Genomic DNA, 15,935 nt, shown 5'->3' on the forward strand with positions numbered 1-15,935 from the left:
GCGGTCCCCTGAAATCACCCTCCCTGGTTGTCCTTCCAAGCTGCGGTTGCTCGGAATAGCTCGTGTGTGTGACCCGCTGCAGTCTATCGGCTCGCCCTGCGCCGCTCCTTCCTTTCCTCTTGGCTAGAGACATAAGGAAGGCAGGGAGGGGAGTTTAAAGAGCTCAGCGCTCCCTCCTCCCAGGTCCTATCAAGAGGATCAGAAAGCCCTTGACGTGGCCCGGAGCCGATTGGCCAGCAGCCGATAGGATCTCTGCGGCCAGCAAATTAAGGCGGAGGAAAGTGTGCGACTGATCGCAGTTTCCACCCTTCTGCCCTCTGAGCCACTCCGGGCTCCGGCTCCCACCCGCAGAGAGTCGCCGCCGGAGCCAACTCGCTTCTCTCACACGCAGCGAGCCATCTAGCGCAGCGCCCGGGAGAGGATGGTGACAGTCTAACCTCATCCTGTCCGGGGCCTTAGATCCGACCCCGCGGGCGTTGTGAAATCCTAGTTATTCTCCATACACACAAAGTGGTGGGCCCCGCAGTGTCTCCTTGCCTCCCCCGGCCCCGCAAGCTCTCCTAAGTTTGGTTCTTGGGCCGAGTAGCCGGCTCTGTGTTCTCTCGGTTGGCTCCGCTGCTTAGTTTTGTAGGATTTTTATTTGTTATTGGCTGGAAGCTGGGGATCAATTTAAGACCTTCTTGCTTGGTGTGTGTAGGATTTACTCTGTGATCATGGAGTACACAGCATCCCCCAAACCTCAGCTCTCCTCCAGAGCCAACGCGTTCTCCATTGCTGCTCTCATGTCAAGTGGAAGCTCGAAAGAAAAGGAAAGTGCAGAGAGCACCATCAAACCGCTGGGTAAGTTGTATTCCTGGGCCGTGCCTGTCTCAGCCGCGGGACTGGATCCTGTGTCGGTCCTGCCCAAACGGATCTCTGGTCCGTTCCAGGAAGCAGGTAGCTAGAGAGGAATGAAGTCAAATATCTGTTGGGAGGGAGGGGCGTTGCGTGTCACTTAATGCTTTGAAAGTCAGAACACGGTGTCGCGAAGCCAACAGATACGAAGCAAAGAAAGTAAAGGAAATTGTTTAAATGCTACGCGGCAGATGTGTGAGGAATCCAGGCTGAGTTTGGTCCATGTTCTGGCTTTCTCTGTGTGTTCTTTTTAGTCTGGTCAAAGAAATACTAACGCATTTGACTATTGTCTGTCCATTTTCCTATATTTTAAATTGGTTCCTTGTGGCATTGATTGCTGTTTTAAGGAGAGGCTTTCCCTCAGAATAACACCAAAACCCAGCGCAACCAGTCCAGATGTCGCTGAAACCTGAGGTTTGGAGGGAGTAATAGTTGCAAAGCGTATACATAAAAGGGCAAGTTAACCAAGCTGGGATCCAATTTTAGCAAATTATAAAGCTAGATTGCATGATATACACGTTCATATTTTCATTCGCGTACTTGCATTTAATGGGAGAACATGAGTAATTTTAATAAATAACTAGCACCAGCAAGAGAATTTTAAATTGCTGTTTAATTGCGAAATTCGCTAGACTGCGGCACAAGTCACAGAATAACTTTTGTATCGTCTGTTTTAAGTTCTTATATTCATTTTCCTTACGGAAGCTAAAACCTTATCACAAAGCCATCTTTTTTTTATTCCTGCCGTCATTTTCAGTCGCGGTAGTTTAGAACATTAACCAGTAACCGTTTTCTAAATTACTTCACTTTTAGTGACACTGTTTATTTAACAACCTTTACCATTTATAGAAAATTTCAGTCTGTGAGGCAGAAGGCAGATACGTTTCTCTCCACTCATGTGAATGATGCAAGAGACATTACTTTAAATTGTTATGTAAATTACCTGTACTTTAAGAAGTACAACAAACAAAACCCGAAAACAATTATTACGCTATTGTTTGCAGGTTAACAAGCGCTAATGAAATTATGTAAACCGTTCTGAAAGTTTTTGTTTCTTATCCTTTGATTACTTAGCCTATGCACCCTGTGAGAAGCAAAAATTAAATTATTTATGTTTAATACATAATCATTCTGAATAGTAAGTCATTGTGAGTTTCAACAAATGCGTTCGCTTACAATTATTTAAACCCTTTAGTGAATGTGATTCAAGACGACCGAGTTGAACGTCCAGATTTTTTTTATGCCTATATCCAGAAACTCGCAGAAAATTACAAAAAAAAAAAAAAAAAAAAAAAAAGACTTTCTCCAGAATGGTAGGGTCTAGATTAATAGTATTAAACCAAAAATTGGAGGGATTAAGTATTGCCAGATCGCTTGATATCTCCTACATCTAATAAAGTTATACACTGGCTGATCTACAAAATCTTTCGTGTGTTTTAAATATTCTTTTTGTTTTCTAATTTTTGGTTTATGATGGGATGTAGGCCGGATACGTTATAAAATGTGTGCTTGACACAGAATGCAGTATTTAACTTCCCTTTTGGATTATTCACTGCTTTTGTCTATGTCTACTGGAAACACTTCTTCAAGTCATATTCGATTTCTTCTCATGTTTCAAAACACATTAAAAATCATCTAGTACACCAAATATCCTAATTCGATATTTGTATTTTGAGGATGTGGGGGAGAAATCGCTGCTTTGTGATTTTAACAGCGTATTTGTTCAAGTAAAGTTCGCTTGAGTCTGGAGATTCAGATAATATGACAAGCATATTGCTGTATTTTTGATCCAAATCGTATAAAATGAAACCAGGACAGTGGAATTCGTTAAAGTTCTAACATAAAACGGAAGAGATTATTCTAATAATAATCTCTCTTTGAATTGGTTTCGTTTCAGATGAAAATTAAGTTAAACTATTAAATGTACTTTACAAAACTTGTAAGTTTTTTTGAAGTAAGAAAATAATAGTTTGAAGTGTTTGCACATACATTTATCCTAGACAAAATATTAATAGCATTGTCTCTGTATTATCCATAATTTACTGATGGGCAAAATATCCCAACGCCAGATATAGATTATTTTTAAAACCTCTTTTGAGGACGCCAGTTTCCAAACAACCCATGTGCATCCTTTGTTTAATAATCATGTATTCTGACTGCTTTCAGAGTGTGTTAGCTGTATTTTTCTTCTCTTTCCTTTACTGTAAGCGCAGTCGTTTAAATGATTTAAGGCGAAGTGTTTGGTCAACCTTGTTAGGATACCTGCAAAACTGTAATTATAACAAAGGGGAGCGGGGAAAGAACAAGAATGAGTCTCTGCAAAGACTTCAAAATCCCCTCTTACTGAGTTGGCTTCTGTTTTATAGTTATATCCACGCCGCCCACAAAACACTTTCTACCCACAAAATATCTCCTGCATCACATTCAAGTAGTTTCTTTTTTAAGGGTTATAATAATGGAAACAATTAGAAAACCCTCCTGCATTCAATCACACTGACTTGCGCAGTCTGCCCTTATCAAAACTGGAGCCGAATGCTCCTGTTTTAATGAGAATTAGTCATCTTGTGGTCAGTGGCAAAGTGACCTTTCCACTGAAATCGCCTATTAGCAGGAGATATTGGACAATCAGCTTTCCTGTGTGTTTGAAGTGCCCTCCGCGCAAGGGTCTCTGGTCACACAAGGGTAGAAAACCAGTGCAAATATACAGTCAAGTCACTTCCCCTGTTGATTATTTTCTTCTGAAACTTTTAACTTAATCCGGTTCTGTTGATTCCTTCGGAAGCACCAGGCACCAAGACAGGATACTGGGCTAGATGGACCATTGGTCTGACCCTATGTGGCCGTTCTTATGTTCTTCTCTGAACACTCAGTTCTGGAAATGCTTTCTGGGCTCGGGGAAGTGAGGGAAACGTCACTGTATATAAATGATCGACATTCTTGAGATTCAGATGTAGGGAAAGCCGGGGGTTTCTCTCCTCCGGTCCTGAGTCCCTTTGAGGGAGATATTTCCCAGCTTCCTATTTTTGCGACCTCCTGTCATTTGAGATGCGAGAATGTCCATGATTCTGAAAGGGCTGCATTTGTTTCCTCCATTGGAAATACTACAGCAGAAAGCAGTTCATGTCCAGTCTCTCCAGTAGATAATATTCCCAGGGACCAAGATTCCCCCCCCCCAAGCTAGTTTAAGGGATTCAGTGTCCGTGTGACACCTGGATAGCAGTCCCTTTAAGAGGGACTCTGAGAATCAGGCCCATTTTAAGGCGTCTCAAGTTACACTCCCAAAAATCTTTAGTGGCTTTGGAAAGACTTGGCCCTGTACAGTGGTTTAGATTTAGACAGGAGCCCATTGCACTACTGGCTCCTGATGGAGTCCTTGTCTACACGGCTCAGAACCTAAATGCCTTATATTTCAGAGCAATGATCGTCTCTCCTCATTGTCATCTCCCGCTCTCTCTCTCTCCTCTTTCAGAACAATTTGTTGAGAAATCCTCCTGCGCTCAGCCCCTGAGTGACTTGTCCAGCCTGGATCCCCACGGGGAGTTCAGCGCCAGCCCTGCCGCCCTCTGCACCGAGCCCCTCATCCCCACCACCCCCATCATCCCCAGTGAGGAAATGGCTAAGATCTCCTGCAGCCTGGAGACCAAAGAGCTGTGGGACAAGTTCCACGAGCTGGGCACCGAGATGATCATCACCAAGTCTGGCAGGTAAGGCTGGAGAGCAGCATGGGGAGGGGGGGAATGAATGGAGGGGGGCGGTGTACTCGCCCCGTTTTCTGTGCTGCCGGCCTGTTACAAGGGACTTGTAAAGAAAACCCCAGGGAATTACAAAAAAAATGCGGCCAGCTGCTGTAGGGCTGGGCGGGACTCGCCCTACACCCGGCAAGGTGGAGGGGAGGCAGAACAGCTGCGAGCGCTGGCTCATCGGTGATGGAGGGGAGCAGCCCGCACGCGCCGAAGGGCCCTGGGACTCGCTGCGGCCACCAGGCAGCGCCCGGTGCTAAGGGGTGGGGGTGCTCTGCTTGCAAAGCACAAGCTTATTCTTATCCCGGTGTGCGTCTGAGCTGGGAAGAGAGGTGCCCAGCCCGCGGGATGGGTCGCTCCCCCGGGCCTCTGAGCAATGCTCACCCCCAGGGTCGTCCTCCCAAGTTGTACCGTCTGCACCCCGTGCTAAACTATTGCATGCATTTCCCGCTCCCAACCCGCTACATGGTTTAAAATACTATTCTACATTCGTTTTTAGAATGACAAGTTTGACCCCGAACTCCCAAAAGAAACAAGTATTTTTTTTTCAAATCCCATTTATTTTAAAATTGTTTGCCCTGGGTTTACTATAGAGTCCCTTAGCGCCCCCTGCAGGCCCTATGCCAACACTATGCCTGTCATGCTCAGAGAGAGAGGTCCAGCTGGTTCTTTGTCACACAGACACTATGGAGCTTCCCGGAGAGGAAAGCTCCTGGTGCAATCCGCTGACCGATCAACATCTGCTGGTGTTACCAGATTGTGCTGGAGGTGCTGCAAGTATCCTACCCAGAGCTCCTGGGAAGCGGGGTAGCTGTTGGGAAGGGTGCATCATTCAGTTTCCTCCCGCCCACTGATCCTCTTAGCTCTTGTACAGGGGAGTCCGGCCTTTCACTTTGGAGAGGCACGCTTCCCATGCCATTAGCATTGAGCGCTTGTTGGGTCTGATCCTTTGAGTAGAGGTTGCTCCCAAACATTGGCCCAGGTAGACAGGCTCAAAAGCACTGAGAGAGGTACAATGAATTAGATCGTAATAGGCAATTTGTAAATGCAGGAAAGAACTTCAGATGCATTTGGATTCTTGTGGAGACCTTAAAAGCCTGAGCTTCCAATGTCCCTTTTGCAGATTTAAGGAAGATACTTTTCATTTGCTTTGTCTCCTTTCCTTTATAATTTAAGAAGTAACCCCCTCCAGCCCCATCAAAGGCTTCTAGAGATTTTATTGGGTTTTGGATTCTGGGCCCTACTGATTTAGGGGACATCTCTCAGCTTGGGAAAGTGCCTGTAGAGTGTAGACTATGCACATCACAGAGTCTGTTCTATGGTTGTGCTGATCCTGATCCCACTGAAATTAATTGCATGACTTCCCAATGATTCAGTGGCTAGGTTCAAACCCTTTGTTAACAATTGGGCAGGATCTAGGCAAAAGCTTCTGAAATAACAAGAGATAAGCCATAATGACCATAGACTTCAGTGGAAGCAGAATTGGGCCCTTTATTAGTTGTAAACCAGAGCAACATTAGACAGGTGATCTTTGTGAATTTATATAGTTTTTATATAGTTTTGTGATGTTATGTTATATAGTTTTTTAAAATTTTTACTTTGTGTTATAACTCTGTAGCTGTGTATTTGTGCACACACAGAGAAAGTCCTGGAGAAATAAATCATAATATAAATTTGACAAATGTCTCCTTTTTAGGGTCACAACTCATGTGCAACTCCCCCATACTTATTTTAAGTTACTCATAAATTTCTCCAGTAAAAATCTGTTGGTTTTTAGGTCAGTCAAAAACAGTTTTGAAAATTCACAATTTGTGTTATGTTTGGTAGCTGTGTAAGTCACTTGGTAGTAGTTTAATTCCCTGATTGTATGATTTTTGTAAGTATCAAATAGCAATGCATGTTTTGTGTTGTAACATCAGGTGTAACATTTGCAATTGGAAGTGCTCGTTTTTATTACTTAAGCAATTTAAAATGCCATTTTTGGTAAATATTGGAGCGTTTAGTCTTAACATTAATTTTTCACCGAAGTTCTTGTAAATAAAGCGCATTTGCTGGAATACTTCTGGAAAACGTCAACAGAGTAAAAGAAAATAAGTTCAACATTTGCAGAAATACTAATGAAAATAGTTTTTGCAATATTTTCTCAGCTCCAATATATATATGTATATTTGTGAAAAAAATCACACTGTGTCTATACGAATGATACTCTGAAATTAGAATAATTATACTTTAACTCCTAGGCAGAAAATATATACCATATAAAAATTTATATTTCCTCCTATTTCAAAAAATTACTCTAATATCAGGGTATCCGTACTATGTGTATTTTATAGGGGTACAGATGGTTTAAATGCCCATCAAATTGAAATATAAATATTTTGAAATTTTTTTCTTCCTGGTGACTTGAATGTAATTTTTTTTTTTAATTTGGAGCAACATTTCAAAAGCTCGTTTTTCTGCTGCCTTTTCATATGTTTATTTTCTAATTTCCTTCTATTTCAGGAGGATGTTTCCTACTATTAGGGTTTCCTTTTCGGGAGTGGATCCTGAGGCCAGGTACATAGTGCTAATGGATATAGTTCCAGTGGACAATAAGAGATATAGATACGCTTACCACAGATCTTCCTGGTTGGTAGCTGGAAAAGCTGACCCTCCGCTTCCTGCAAGGTTTGTTCATTTCACAGTTGATCTCTCTCTCTCTCTTTTTTTTTTAAGAAAATGCTGAAAAAGTACCTTTGAATGATCGTTCAAAGCTGTTTGCAAGCAGTGCTCTAAGAGCCTTAGTCTTCGTCCACTGGAGCTGATGGCAACGCTCCCATTAATTTCAGTGGTACACTGTCAAGTCCTGTATCCATACATGAGCCAAATATTTGACTTATGCTAGAGGTTCCAAAGGCAAGCAGGATTTGGCTGAGGATCAGTTACAGAAAATGGTTCTGACAATCAAAAGAGAAGGATACTTTAAAAAAGACATTTATTTTCCTCTTGTTATGACTTTTTTCCTTTGGGCCTCCTTTTTAAAGCAATCCAGTTGCCTTCAGCTCAATGCCAGTAGAAATATTAAATTACAGCTTTGATACCATTTAAAGTAGAATTTCCAGATTATTTGCTAACCACTGACCAATGTTTTCCAATTAATGAGTTTACTACTATACTATACTCATCTCTTATGTGTGAGTAAGAGTGTGCATGTATCAAATATAAAAACACACACACACGGGTGACATCTCACAGACTGCTGATCTCTGGTAGGCAGTTCAGGTTTTGTATCAGTGAAAAAATGTCTATGCTCGGATGACAAAGGTACATCAGATTCAGCAAGTTAGCAGTTGTGTTTGCTTTCAGGGAAAACAATAATTTACTTTTCCCTTTTCTTTTTCTTTTTCTTTTCTTCTTTATTCATTAATTTGTATGTGGTAGCACATAAGGGCTTCAGTTGGATCAGGATCCCATTTTGCTAGGTGCTGTACAAACACAGACCAAAAAAGATGGTTCCTGCCCCAAAGAGTTTACAGTCAAAATAACATCAATAATAATAATAATTCAGGAAAGTACACAAATGGCCTTAGGGCGGGATTCTTGGTTTCTTGCATCCAGTGCATTTTGGATCCCTTTAGATATGCTAATAATCCATATGTTGGTTTTGTAGCTAGCTAATATAGATCATCTCAATAAAAAAATTCAGAGTAATATATTATGTGGACATGAAGAGGCTGATCTCACGCCGACTGAACTCGTACTGACTTTGACTGGACCACGGTCAAGCTCTATATGATTTTATTAGTAGTATTGTTTAAAGTTTGTATTGTGGCAGTACTTAGAGGTCCCAATCAGGTACAGTATCTGTACAAACACATGGCAAATGACAGTCCCTGCTTCATTTTCACCATGTTTAACCAAAACAATATGGATCATAAACCAGGCTATAGGTTGTTCTTTTATCCCTTCTGTTAACATAATAATTTGCTGCTTACTCACAGTTTTATTTCTTATTGAAAAATATAATATTTCCTTGTGGAAGAAGGAAGGTAATATCTGTAAAGGATGGCAGGATTTGGGGAGCTCTGGTGTATTTGTGTTACACTGATCTGTTGCTGGTTTTGGAGTGTCAATGCTAACATTTTATCAAATAAGATCTGTTTAAATGTATTGCTGCAAGTAAGTAATTGATAACTGTTATTTTTTTAAAGTGGTGTTTACCTATCTGTGTCTTTTTTGATTTCTTGCACCCTTCTCTTTGCTCTCTTAAATCTGAATAATCTGACTGCAGTGTTGTGAGCTAAAAACTGCTGAATCCCTTGGGTACTTTCTGAGATGCTGTGGGGTCTTGCAGGATTTTATGATAACTGTATATCAACTGTACACAACACTTTGTAGATGTGTAGTGGGAATTCCCACAACTTGGGTAGGTTTGTCATAAATCTCGGCTGCTGACAACACAGATAAACAAATGACCCTTTCTTTTTTATATTTTTGTGCTGGGTGCACGTGATATAAAATTATTTTCAAAACCAATATTTTAATACTGTTTTATTTATTTATTTATTTTATTTATTTATTTTAATAAAGTTTCAGGGCCTGATCCTACTCAAATTGAAATTAAAGGTAAAACTCCCATTGACTTAAATTTGAGTTCAGTTCTGCTCCCAGTATCAGGTCAGTGGTTACATTTTCACCTAAATGATTTCTAAGATCCTAAGCCTGCAAACACACCTGGGCTTTAACTTTAGTAACATGAGACATATAATTGGGGCTACTCCATGTGCTTAAGTGTTTGCAGGATCAGACAGAACCTATGGCATTAAGATGCTGATCCCTCAAAGATATACGTATATGCATAACTCTACCAATATGAATAGTCTCAGTGATGTCAATGAGATTATTCATGGGAGTACAGTTATGCAGATGTGTAAATTGCTTCAGGATTAGGGCCTTAAGGCTTTTCTTTATTTTACTATAAAAGTAACTTTCAACACTAGGACAACAATGGTACTTGAAATTAATAAGTACTATATGATGCCACTGGGAAGATTATCCCTTCATGGATCTTCACTATAAATAACAATTATATCCTTTTCTTCCTGCTGTCAACATTTAAATCAAGTTTATGTGACTTGAATAAAAACACTTTTCAGAAAATCCTTGTAAAGCTTTTAAAGTGCTTCCAGGGATAGATTTTTTTCTTTCTGTCTGTCTTACAAGCTACAGAGAATGTTGGAAAGAAATACCAGTCTTAAAAATTCCTGCATGTACCTTTATACTGTACCCTCCCTCTTTCCTCTCCCTTTTTGCATTGAGAAATGTTTTTGCTTCATTGACTTGGCTAGCCTAACAGACCCATAATGATCTGGGGATTGAATGTGTATTATTTATGCATTTGTAACAGACAGTAGCAAAGAAACTTTTTTTATTACATTTTCAAAACTTGCAATTTGAGCCCGATTCTGCCAACTTTCTGTCTGTACAAAGTACAAATTAAGTCAGTTAAAAGTCACATGCCTGGAGGGCTTCCAGGATCAGGCCCAATATTAACAAACTGAACAAAAGGTAAATGTAATGAATACACTAGAAGGAACCTAAAGTAATCAGCTTAAACCTTGACTACTGTTGCAGGTAATGTAAAATAACTTACAGTAAACCATACATTTATATCAAAATGTGGCTCCTAAAATCTTTGTAAATGGAACTGAACCTCTCATAACAAAGTGCTCACTAACTTCACTGGGGGTACTGTGTATTCCAATGGAACGCCTGTGTTTGTTTCTCTAATCTATTTGTTCATCAGTTCTCTGTGCACCAGCCGCCCACTATATCTAATTTTGAATCATCCTGTGTTTGGTTTACCAGATCTGGTTGTGGGAGAAATCAGTAGATCGGTACAATTCAAACATGTGGGGCCATATATTTCTGTACGATGCAAGGCACACGCAAATGTGTAAAGAGAAAATTACTTGGGACTAACCAGTGAGTTAAAATCCAAAAAGGTGGTTGAGATCTATGGTGCCACAGGCAAAATCTCTGAAGAAAATTCCTCATGGCCAACAGTGCACATTAATATGTGCAAGCAACCATGGGTAGGGCGCGGGGGATGACCTCCCTCTGTGATTTTCCCATCAAGGTGACTGTTAGTATTCAACCAATGTATAGGCCCCCATAGCTGTGGCAAGAGTTAACGGCATGTGTTTGGTTTAAGGTAACTGTGCCCAGCAGATAAACACAGAATGGTCTCTACTCACTCTCCAAACATACATCTGAAACAGTTTGATCCTAGTTAGTCATATCTTGATTGATAAGATTGATTCAATCATAAGATTGATTCTCTGTGAAAATGGTGTGCAGTATTGCCAAACCCAACCATTCAGAATCATGAGTCAGGCTCCCAAAAATCACAAGACTGGCTTACAAATCATGAGGTTTAAAAACAATACATTTTGGGTTCTTTTTTATTTACCTTCTGGCTTTTGAGCCAGTAGGGTTAACATTTTTTATCTCTTCTCCACAACCATCAGGGCTAAAGACCTTTTTTTTAAAATGAAAGCTGAGGTGCTCATGAAATAACATGACTCCAAGAGCTGGGGCTTTAAGATAAACACCATTTATCACAAGTCTCATGATAAAACCATGAGAGTCAACAACACTGAGTATGGTGCACTGTTTTTCCCATCCCACACCCTCTTTCAGATACCAGGGATCTACCGCTCAATGGTGTACAACTAGCACTCTTTTTGGGGCAAAGAAGCATCTGGAGAAGCAATCGTGCATTGAAAGAGATAACTTGTAATTTCTATCATGGGTCTCAGACCTGGCCCACAGACTTAATGGGAGGAGTCCAAGATTGGGCCAAATAAGTCAGTTGAAGAGAATGGGCCAGATCCTCAGATGGTGTTAATCGACATTGACTTAAATGGAATAACTCCAGTTTACACCAGCTGAGGATCTGGGACAACTTCCTTTCATTAAAAGTCACAAACAAATAATAGTATTAAATCATTTTCAGTTACATACAAGTTATATATGCTAAAGAGCCCAGCACTTGTAATTGTTCTGGTCACAACATAAGCCTCTCACGCATCTTCTGCGCTTCCTTTCATCCTGCCAGCTTTCCCAAGTAGCAGCTTGTTAACTACATAGAGGCAATGATTTTTTTTTTCATGTCAAACCACTGTATCTGACTGCAACCTTTATCTTCTTATTAATGTTATCACAACTAAAGTGACCCAGTGCAGGTGAAAATAATTACCAAGCTTCATGTAAATAATAAGAAAAAATACAACTTATCTGGGTTCCCTGACTAGTTCTTTAACTGCAGTATGCCTTTTTCTTTGAGCTGGAGTCATTGTTATTTTAAGCGCTTATTAGTACAGCTGCTGGAAGACATGATCAATTTTTCTTTTGGAAAAAAGACATAACAGTGAAATAATGTCTCTATTTTAGATTATTTTTATCCGCTGCTTAGATAGAATTAGTTATGCTTATAAAAGAATAATATGCTTAGTGAATGAGAAAGTCTTTAAAAAGATGGATTCTTCGTTATATTCCAGTGGGTGAAGAACTCAGTCATGTCTTCTATAATTTTTCATGAGTAGTTATGGTATTTCATGGATGCAGCTTAAGGGAATCCTATATTTCTTGCTTTGCTGGTAGATCAGTGTGGTTCTAAGATTTGAGAAAATACCTCTTGGTGAGGCCATTGGATATCGTGAAGGCATAAGACTTATTTTAATTTTGTGTGGATACATGTTTATAAAGTCAGTACCATTTACACAAATCTGACTGTAAGACTTCTGTGTTTGTTTGGTTTTTTAGGTTGTATGTGCACCCTGATTCTCCATTTACAGGGGAACAATTACTAAAGCAGATGGTGTCCTTTGAAAAAGTGAAACTGACGAACAATGAACTGGATCAACATGGGCATGTGAGTAACCTACTCTGTGGTAAGGAGTAAAAAAAAAAAAAAAACAGCATAAATTAGCTATGAGTCTGTTACGGTATGACATTAATTGGCACACTTCTTGGCACTCTGATCCCGATGGCAAAAGTTCAAATGGGCTTTGAGACTGACCTACCCTTCCACCTTTACAAGTGGTCCCTTCATGTCAGTGGCAGTGCAATGGCAGAGGCTTGTGGGAAAGTTTGTACTCATTGGTTTGCCCTCTGCTGGAGATGATCAGATGACTTCAGACTTCCTGGCTTGTCAATTCAACACCTTTCATCAGTGTCACATTGACCTTTTGTGGGAGATGTGTGGCATTACCCATTGCAGTCAAAGGCCATAGACAGCTTGTAAAAAAAGAACTATCTTTAGCTTCCATGATTTATCATCTGTATATTAATTTATTAACGGGATGGATGGGGTAAAGCCCAGATCATCATAGTGTTCTGATCCCATTTCCACTGCTATCAAAGGGGCAGAATCCAGACCTAAATCAGGGGCACCATCCAGTGTCAAAGAGAAGAGAAAAGAGACACACATGGTTTTGTCTAATATGTTTCCATCTCTCTTTTGCTTTGACTTGCCCCACTGGATAGTGCTCTGATCTTAGACGCTACCAAGTGCCTTGTCATGTATACTTGCAAATCCTGCTCTGTTGAATTTGGTGTCAGTGCCCTAAGCAATCTACATGGGAGGGGTTCAACAGGGGCATGTCTTTTACTTGCTGACCCAAAGTGGACTGGGCTTGGTGTCAGTAATGTAGTCCTGACACACCAGGAAGGGTTAATCCAACACTGAAACAAAGGATGTAAAATTAAAAAGACAAAATTGCTCCAAAGTCAATTGTGTTGGCTATAGAAACACTCAACCTTTACATAAATTAAACACAGGGCGTCATGGGGTGAACTCGGGCCTTTAAGGGGTTTAAGTCCCCACTCTGATCTGTGCCAGGTTTTCCTCCTAAGTTAACGGGCTTGGAAAAGAGAAAGCATGTGACTGAGAGCAGGTGGCTGGGAGCCCGACCTGGTGGGGGAGGATCAGCAGTGGCTCTCTGCTGGGAAGCCTTTTCATGGGAAGGTTTAAGACCTTGTGAATTGTCTAACTTGGTGGGAAGAAGTCCTGAGGGAACCCAAGCCTGAAGAGTAGGATCAGGATGGGAGGGTTTCCTGTACAAGATTTAGACTATGTAAATTAGTGTTAATAAGTGAGACCCCAGGAAGGGAGAGCTGGTTTTGAAAGATAAATTATGGAGGGAGGAGGCATGTAAGATACGGACTAAGGAAACTGAGGCATGGGGATATCAGACACTGGAGACCCCCTCCTCCTACAGTGGGTTATTTATTGCTTTTTCAGAGTGTTTGATAAAGCAGGTTGCTGTCTGAATTGTCCAGTAGGAATATTTCCAATATGAATGAGAGTTTTAAGGACAGCAGGGTTGAGCCAAAGCATTTTCATGGGAAATACCTCCTGAAAGCAAAAAAAGAAAAGAACAGATGCCAACACACTATTCTTTTCTAAAGAGCTGTAGGTATATTTTTCTTAAATCCTTCTCCCACACACTTTTCTGGCTAACATGTTTTTGTTTTTGTTTTTTGCTCTTGTTCCATAAGAGATCTCTAGAAGCAAAGCCGGTTTTTTGTTTTTGTTTTGTTTCAACGAGCGTAGGATCATGCCCTAAGGTCTTGATCCTGCAATGAGATCTGTGTGGCTGAATGTTGTGCATGCAAAGACCACTGACATCAGTGAGGCTCCAGGTGGGTAAAGGGATGCCCTTGTGTGGAATTCATTGTAGGAGTGAAGCATTTATTTTCTTAAATGATCTAAGACATTTTTATATATGTATATAAAATCTGACAATCTACATGCTGTAACAAATATATTTTTTGTAAATGCAAGGCAGTTCATTTTAAAAAAAATCACTTTCCTGAGCTAATGCTGCAAACGATCACTTTATAGTGAAACCCACTTCTGTGAATACCACACAAGGGGACAATCCTGCACAAAGAACACGCACTGGCGTAGCAAATAGTCCGATAGAATGGCTACGAGTGCTGCTGATGTCATCTCCTTGTGAAATTATTAAGGGCCAGATTGTGACTTCCAAAGCAAGAGCAACATGTTTGGGAGGGGCGTGGACGTGCCCTGAATTTGGCTTTGTCTCCACTAGCACTTTTGTCGGTCAGGTGTGTGGGAGAAAAACCCCACACCACTGACTGACATAAGTTTCACTACTGCTGCTTGTTGAGCGTGGTTTAATTATGCCACCAGGAGACTCTCTCCCGTTGGCATAGAGCAGCTACACGGGACATCTTACAGTGGCAGAGCTGTGCTGCTGTAAGGTCCGTAGTGTAGACAGAGCCTTAGTGGAAGTGGCTGCAGCCACTCTACCTGACGACAGTCAGGCAGCGAGAATGCCTCTGGTGGTGCTGGAGACAGCACCTCCACCGCCTTTTTGGAGGTACCGTCTATGTTCTCCCCCTCATTTGGTTAACTAAAGCATGTAGCAGGATGGAAGGGCCTGTCCATACCCTCACCCACGCCTACCCTTTTTACAGTATGTAGTAACATGGCTAGTACTATGACTCCCTCAAATCTTGCATCAAGGAATACAACCACTTGGATCATGACTACCCCCTGCACAGGTGGAGAATCAGAGAAACAAGGCAGAGAACTTTCCTCTTTTCTTGCTCACGTGTGCAGGGAGCCACTAGAGTCTGATCCTAAATCTGCTGGGCACCAGTGTACCACAAGATGATGACATTCCCATAAAGGAAGATCTCACCAAAGACAAAGGACCTGACAATGTACCCCTGTTGCACGCAACACTCCTGTTTACATCCAATGCCACACAAGGACTGTAGTACCAGGTCCAAACGCTGTGGGAAGAACATATTGGTCTATGTATTTATTTTAGAACACTCTCCATTTAATTTTTGTGTCCTTTTATGTTGGAGTAGTTGTCAATATGTAAATACCATCACCAGATACTGTATAGACCTACGAAACAAATTAATTCTATGAAGCCTTTGAAACAGATGGTTCTTTGAATTATGGCAATGATATTTTTGAGTTAAGCAGCTTTGATTTTTAGGCCTTCTGAAATGGCACCTTTGAATTTAAAAAGCTCCTTTTCTCTGACTGGTTCTCTTATTTGGCCTATTAAAATGTTCATTGCATTTGACAAGCCATGTTGGCTCATGAGGGAGTCTTAATGGCCTTAAAATGCCTTAATATTTTCAGTTTTCAGATACAAAAGTTGAAACTATGCTAACCCCTGTTTTTTATGGTCACTTGTTCTTTCCATCCCCTGAAAGACACTTCTGGTTGTTGTTACAGGATGTAAAGTGGTGAGGTGTTCTATTTATAGA

The 15,935-nt window shown here is 40.9% G+C and overlaps 1 protein-coding gene across 1 annotated transcript in view; it reads left to right on the forward strand.

The window, feature by feature from the left end:
* Nucleotides 1-301: 301 nt before the first annotated feature.
* The window catches only part of TBX20 (T-box transcription factor 20), a 49,674-nt gene continuing 34,040 nt past the window's right edge, over nt 302-15,935 (forward strand). The window contains exons 1-4 of the mRNA XM_074945356.1: nt 302-840; nt 4,364-4,598; nt 7,137-7,301; nt 12,441-12,549. Coding sequence (XP_074801457.1) covers nt 714-840; nt 4,364-4,598; nt 7,137-7,301; nt 12,441-12,549 — 636 coding nt within the window. The 5' untranslated portion in view covers nt 302-713. The remainder of the gene's footprint in view (nt 841-4,363; nt 4,599-7,136; nt 7,302-12,440; nt 12,550-15,935) is intronic.

This window comes from Natator depressus, chromosome 2 (genome assembly GCF_965152275.1).
Source record: "Natator depressus isolate rNatDep1 chromosome 2, rNatDep2.hap1, whole genome shotgun sequence".
In the NCBI taxonomy this organism is placed as follows: domain Eukaryota; kingdom Metazoa; phylum Chordata; order Testudines; family Cheloniidae; genus Natator; species Natator depressus.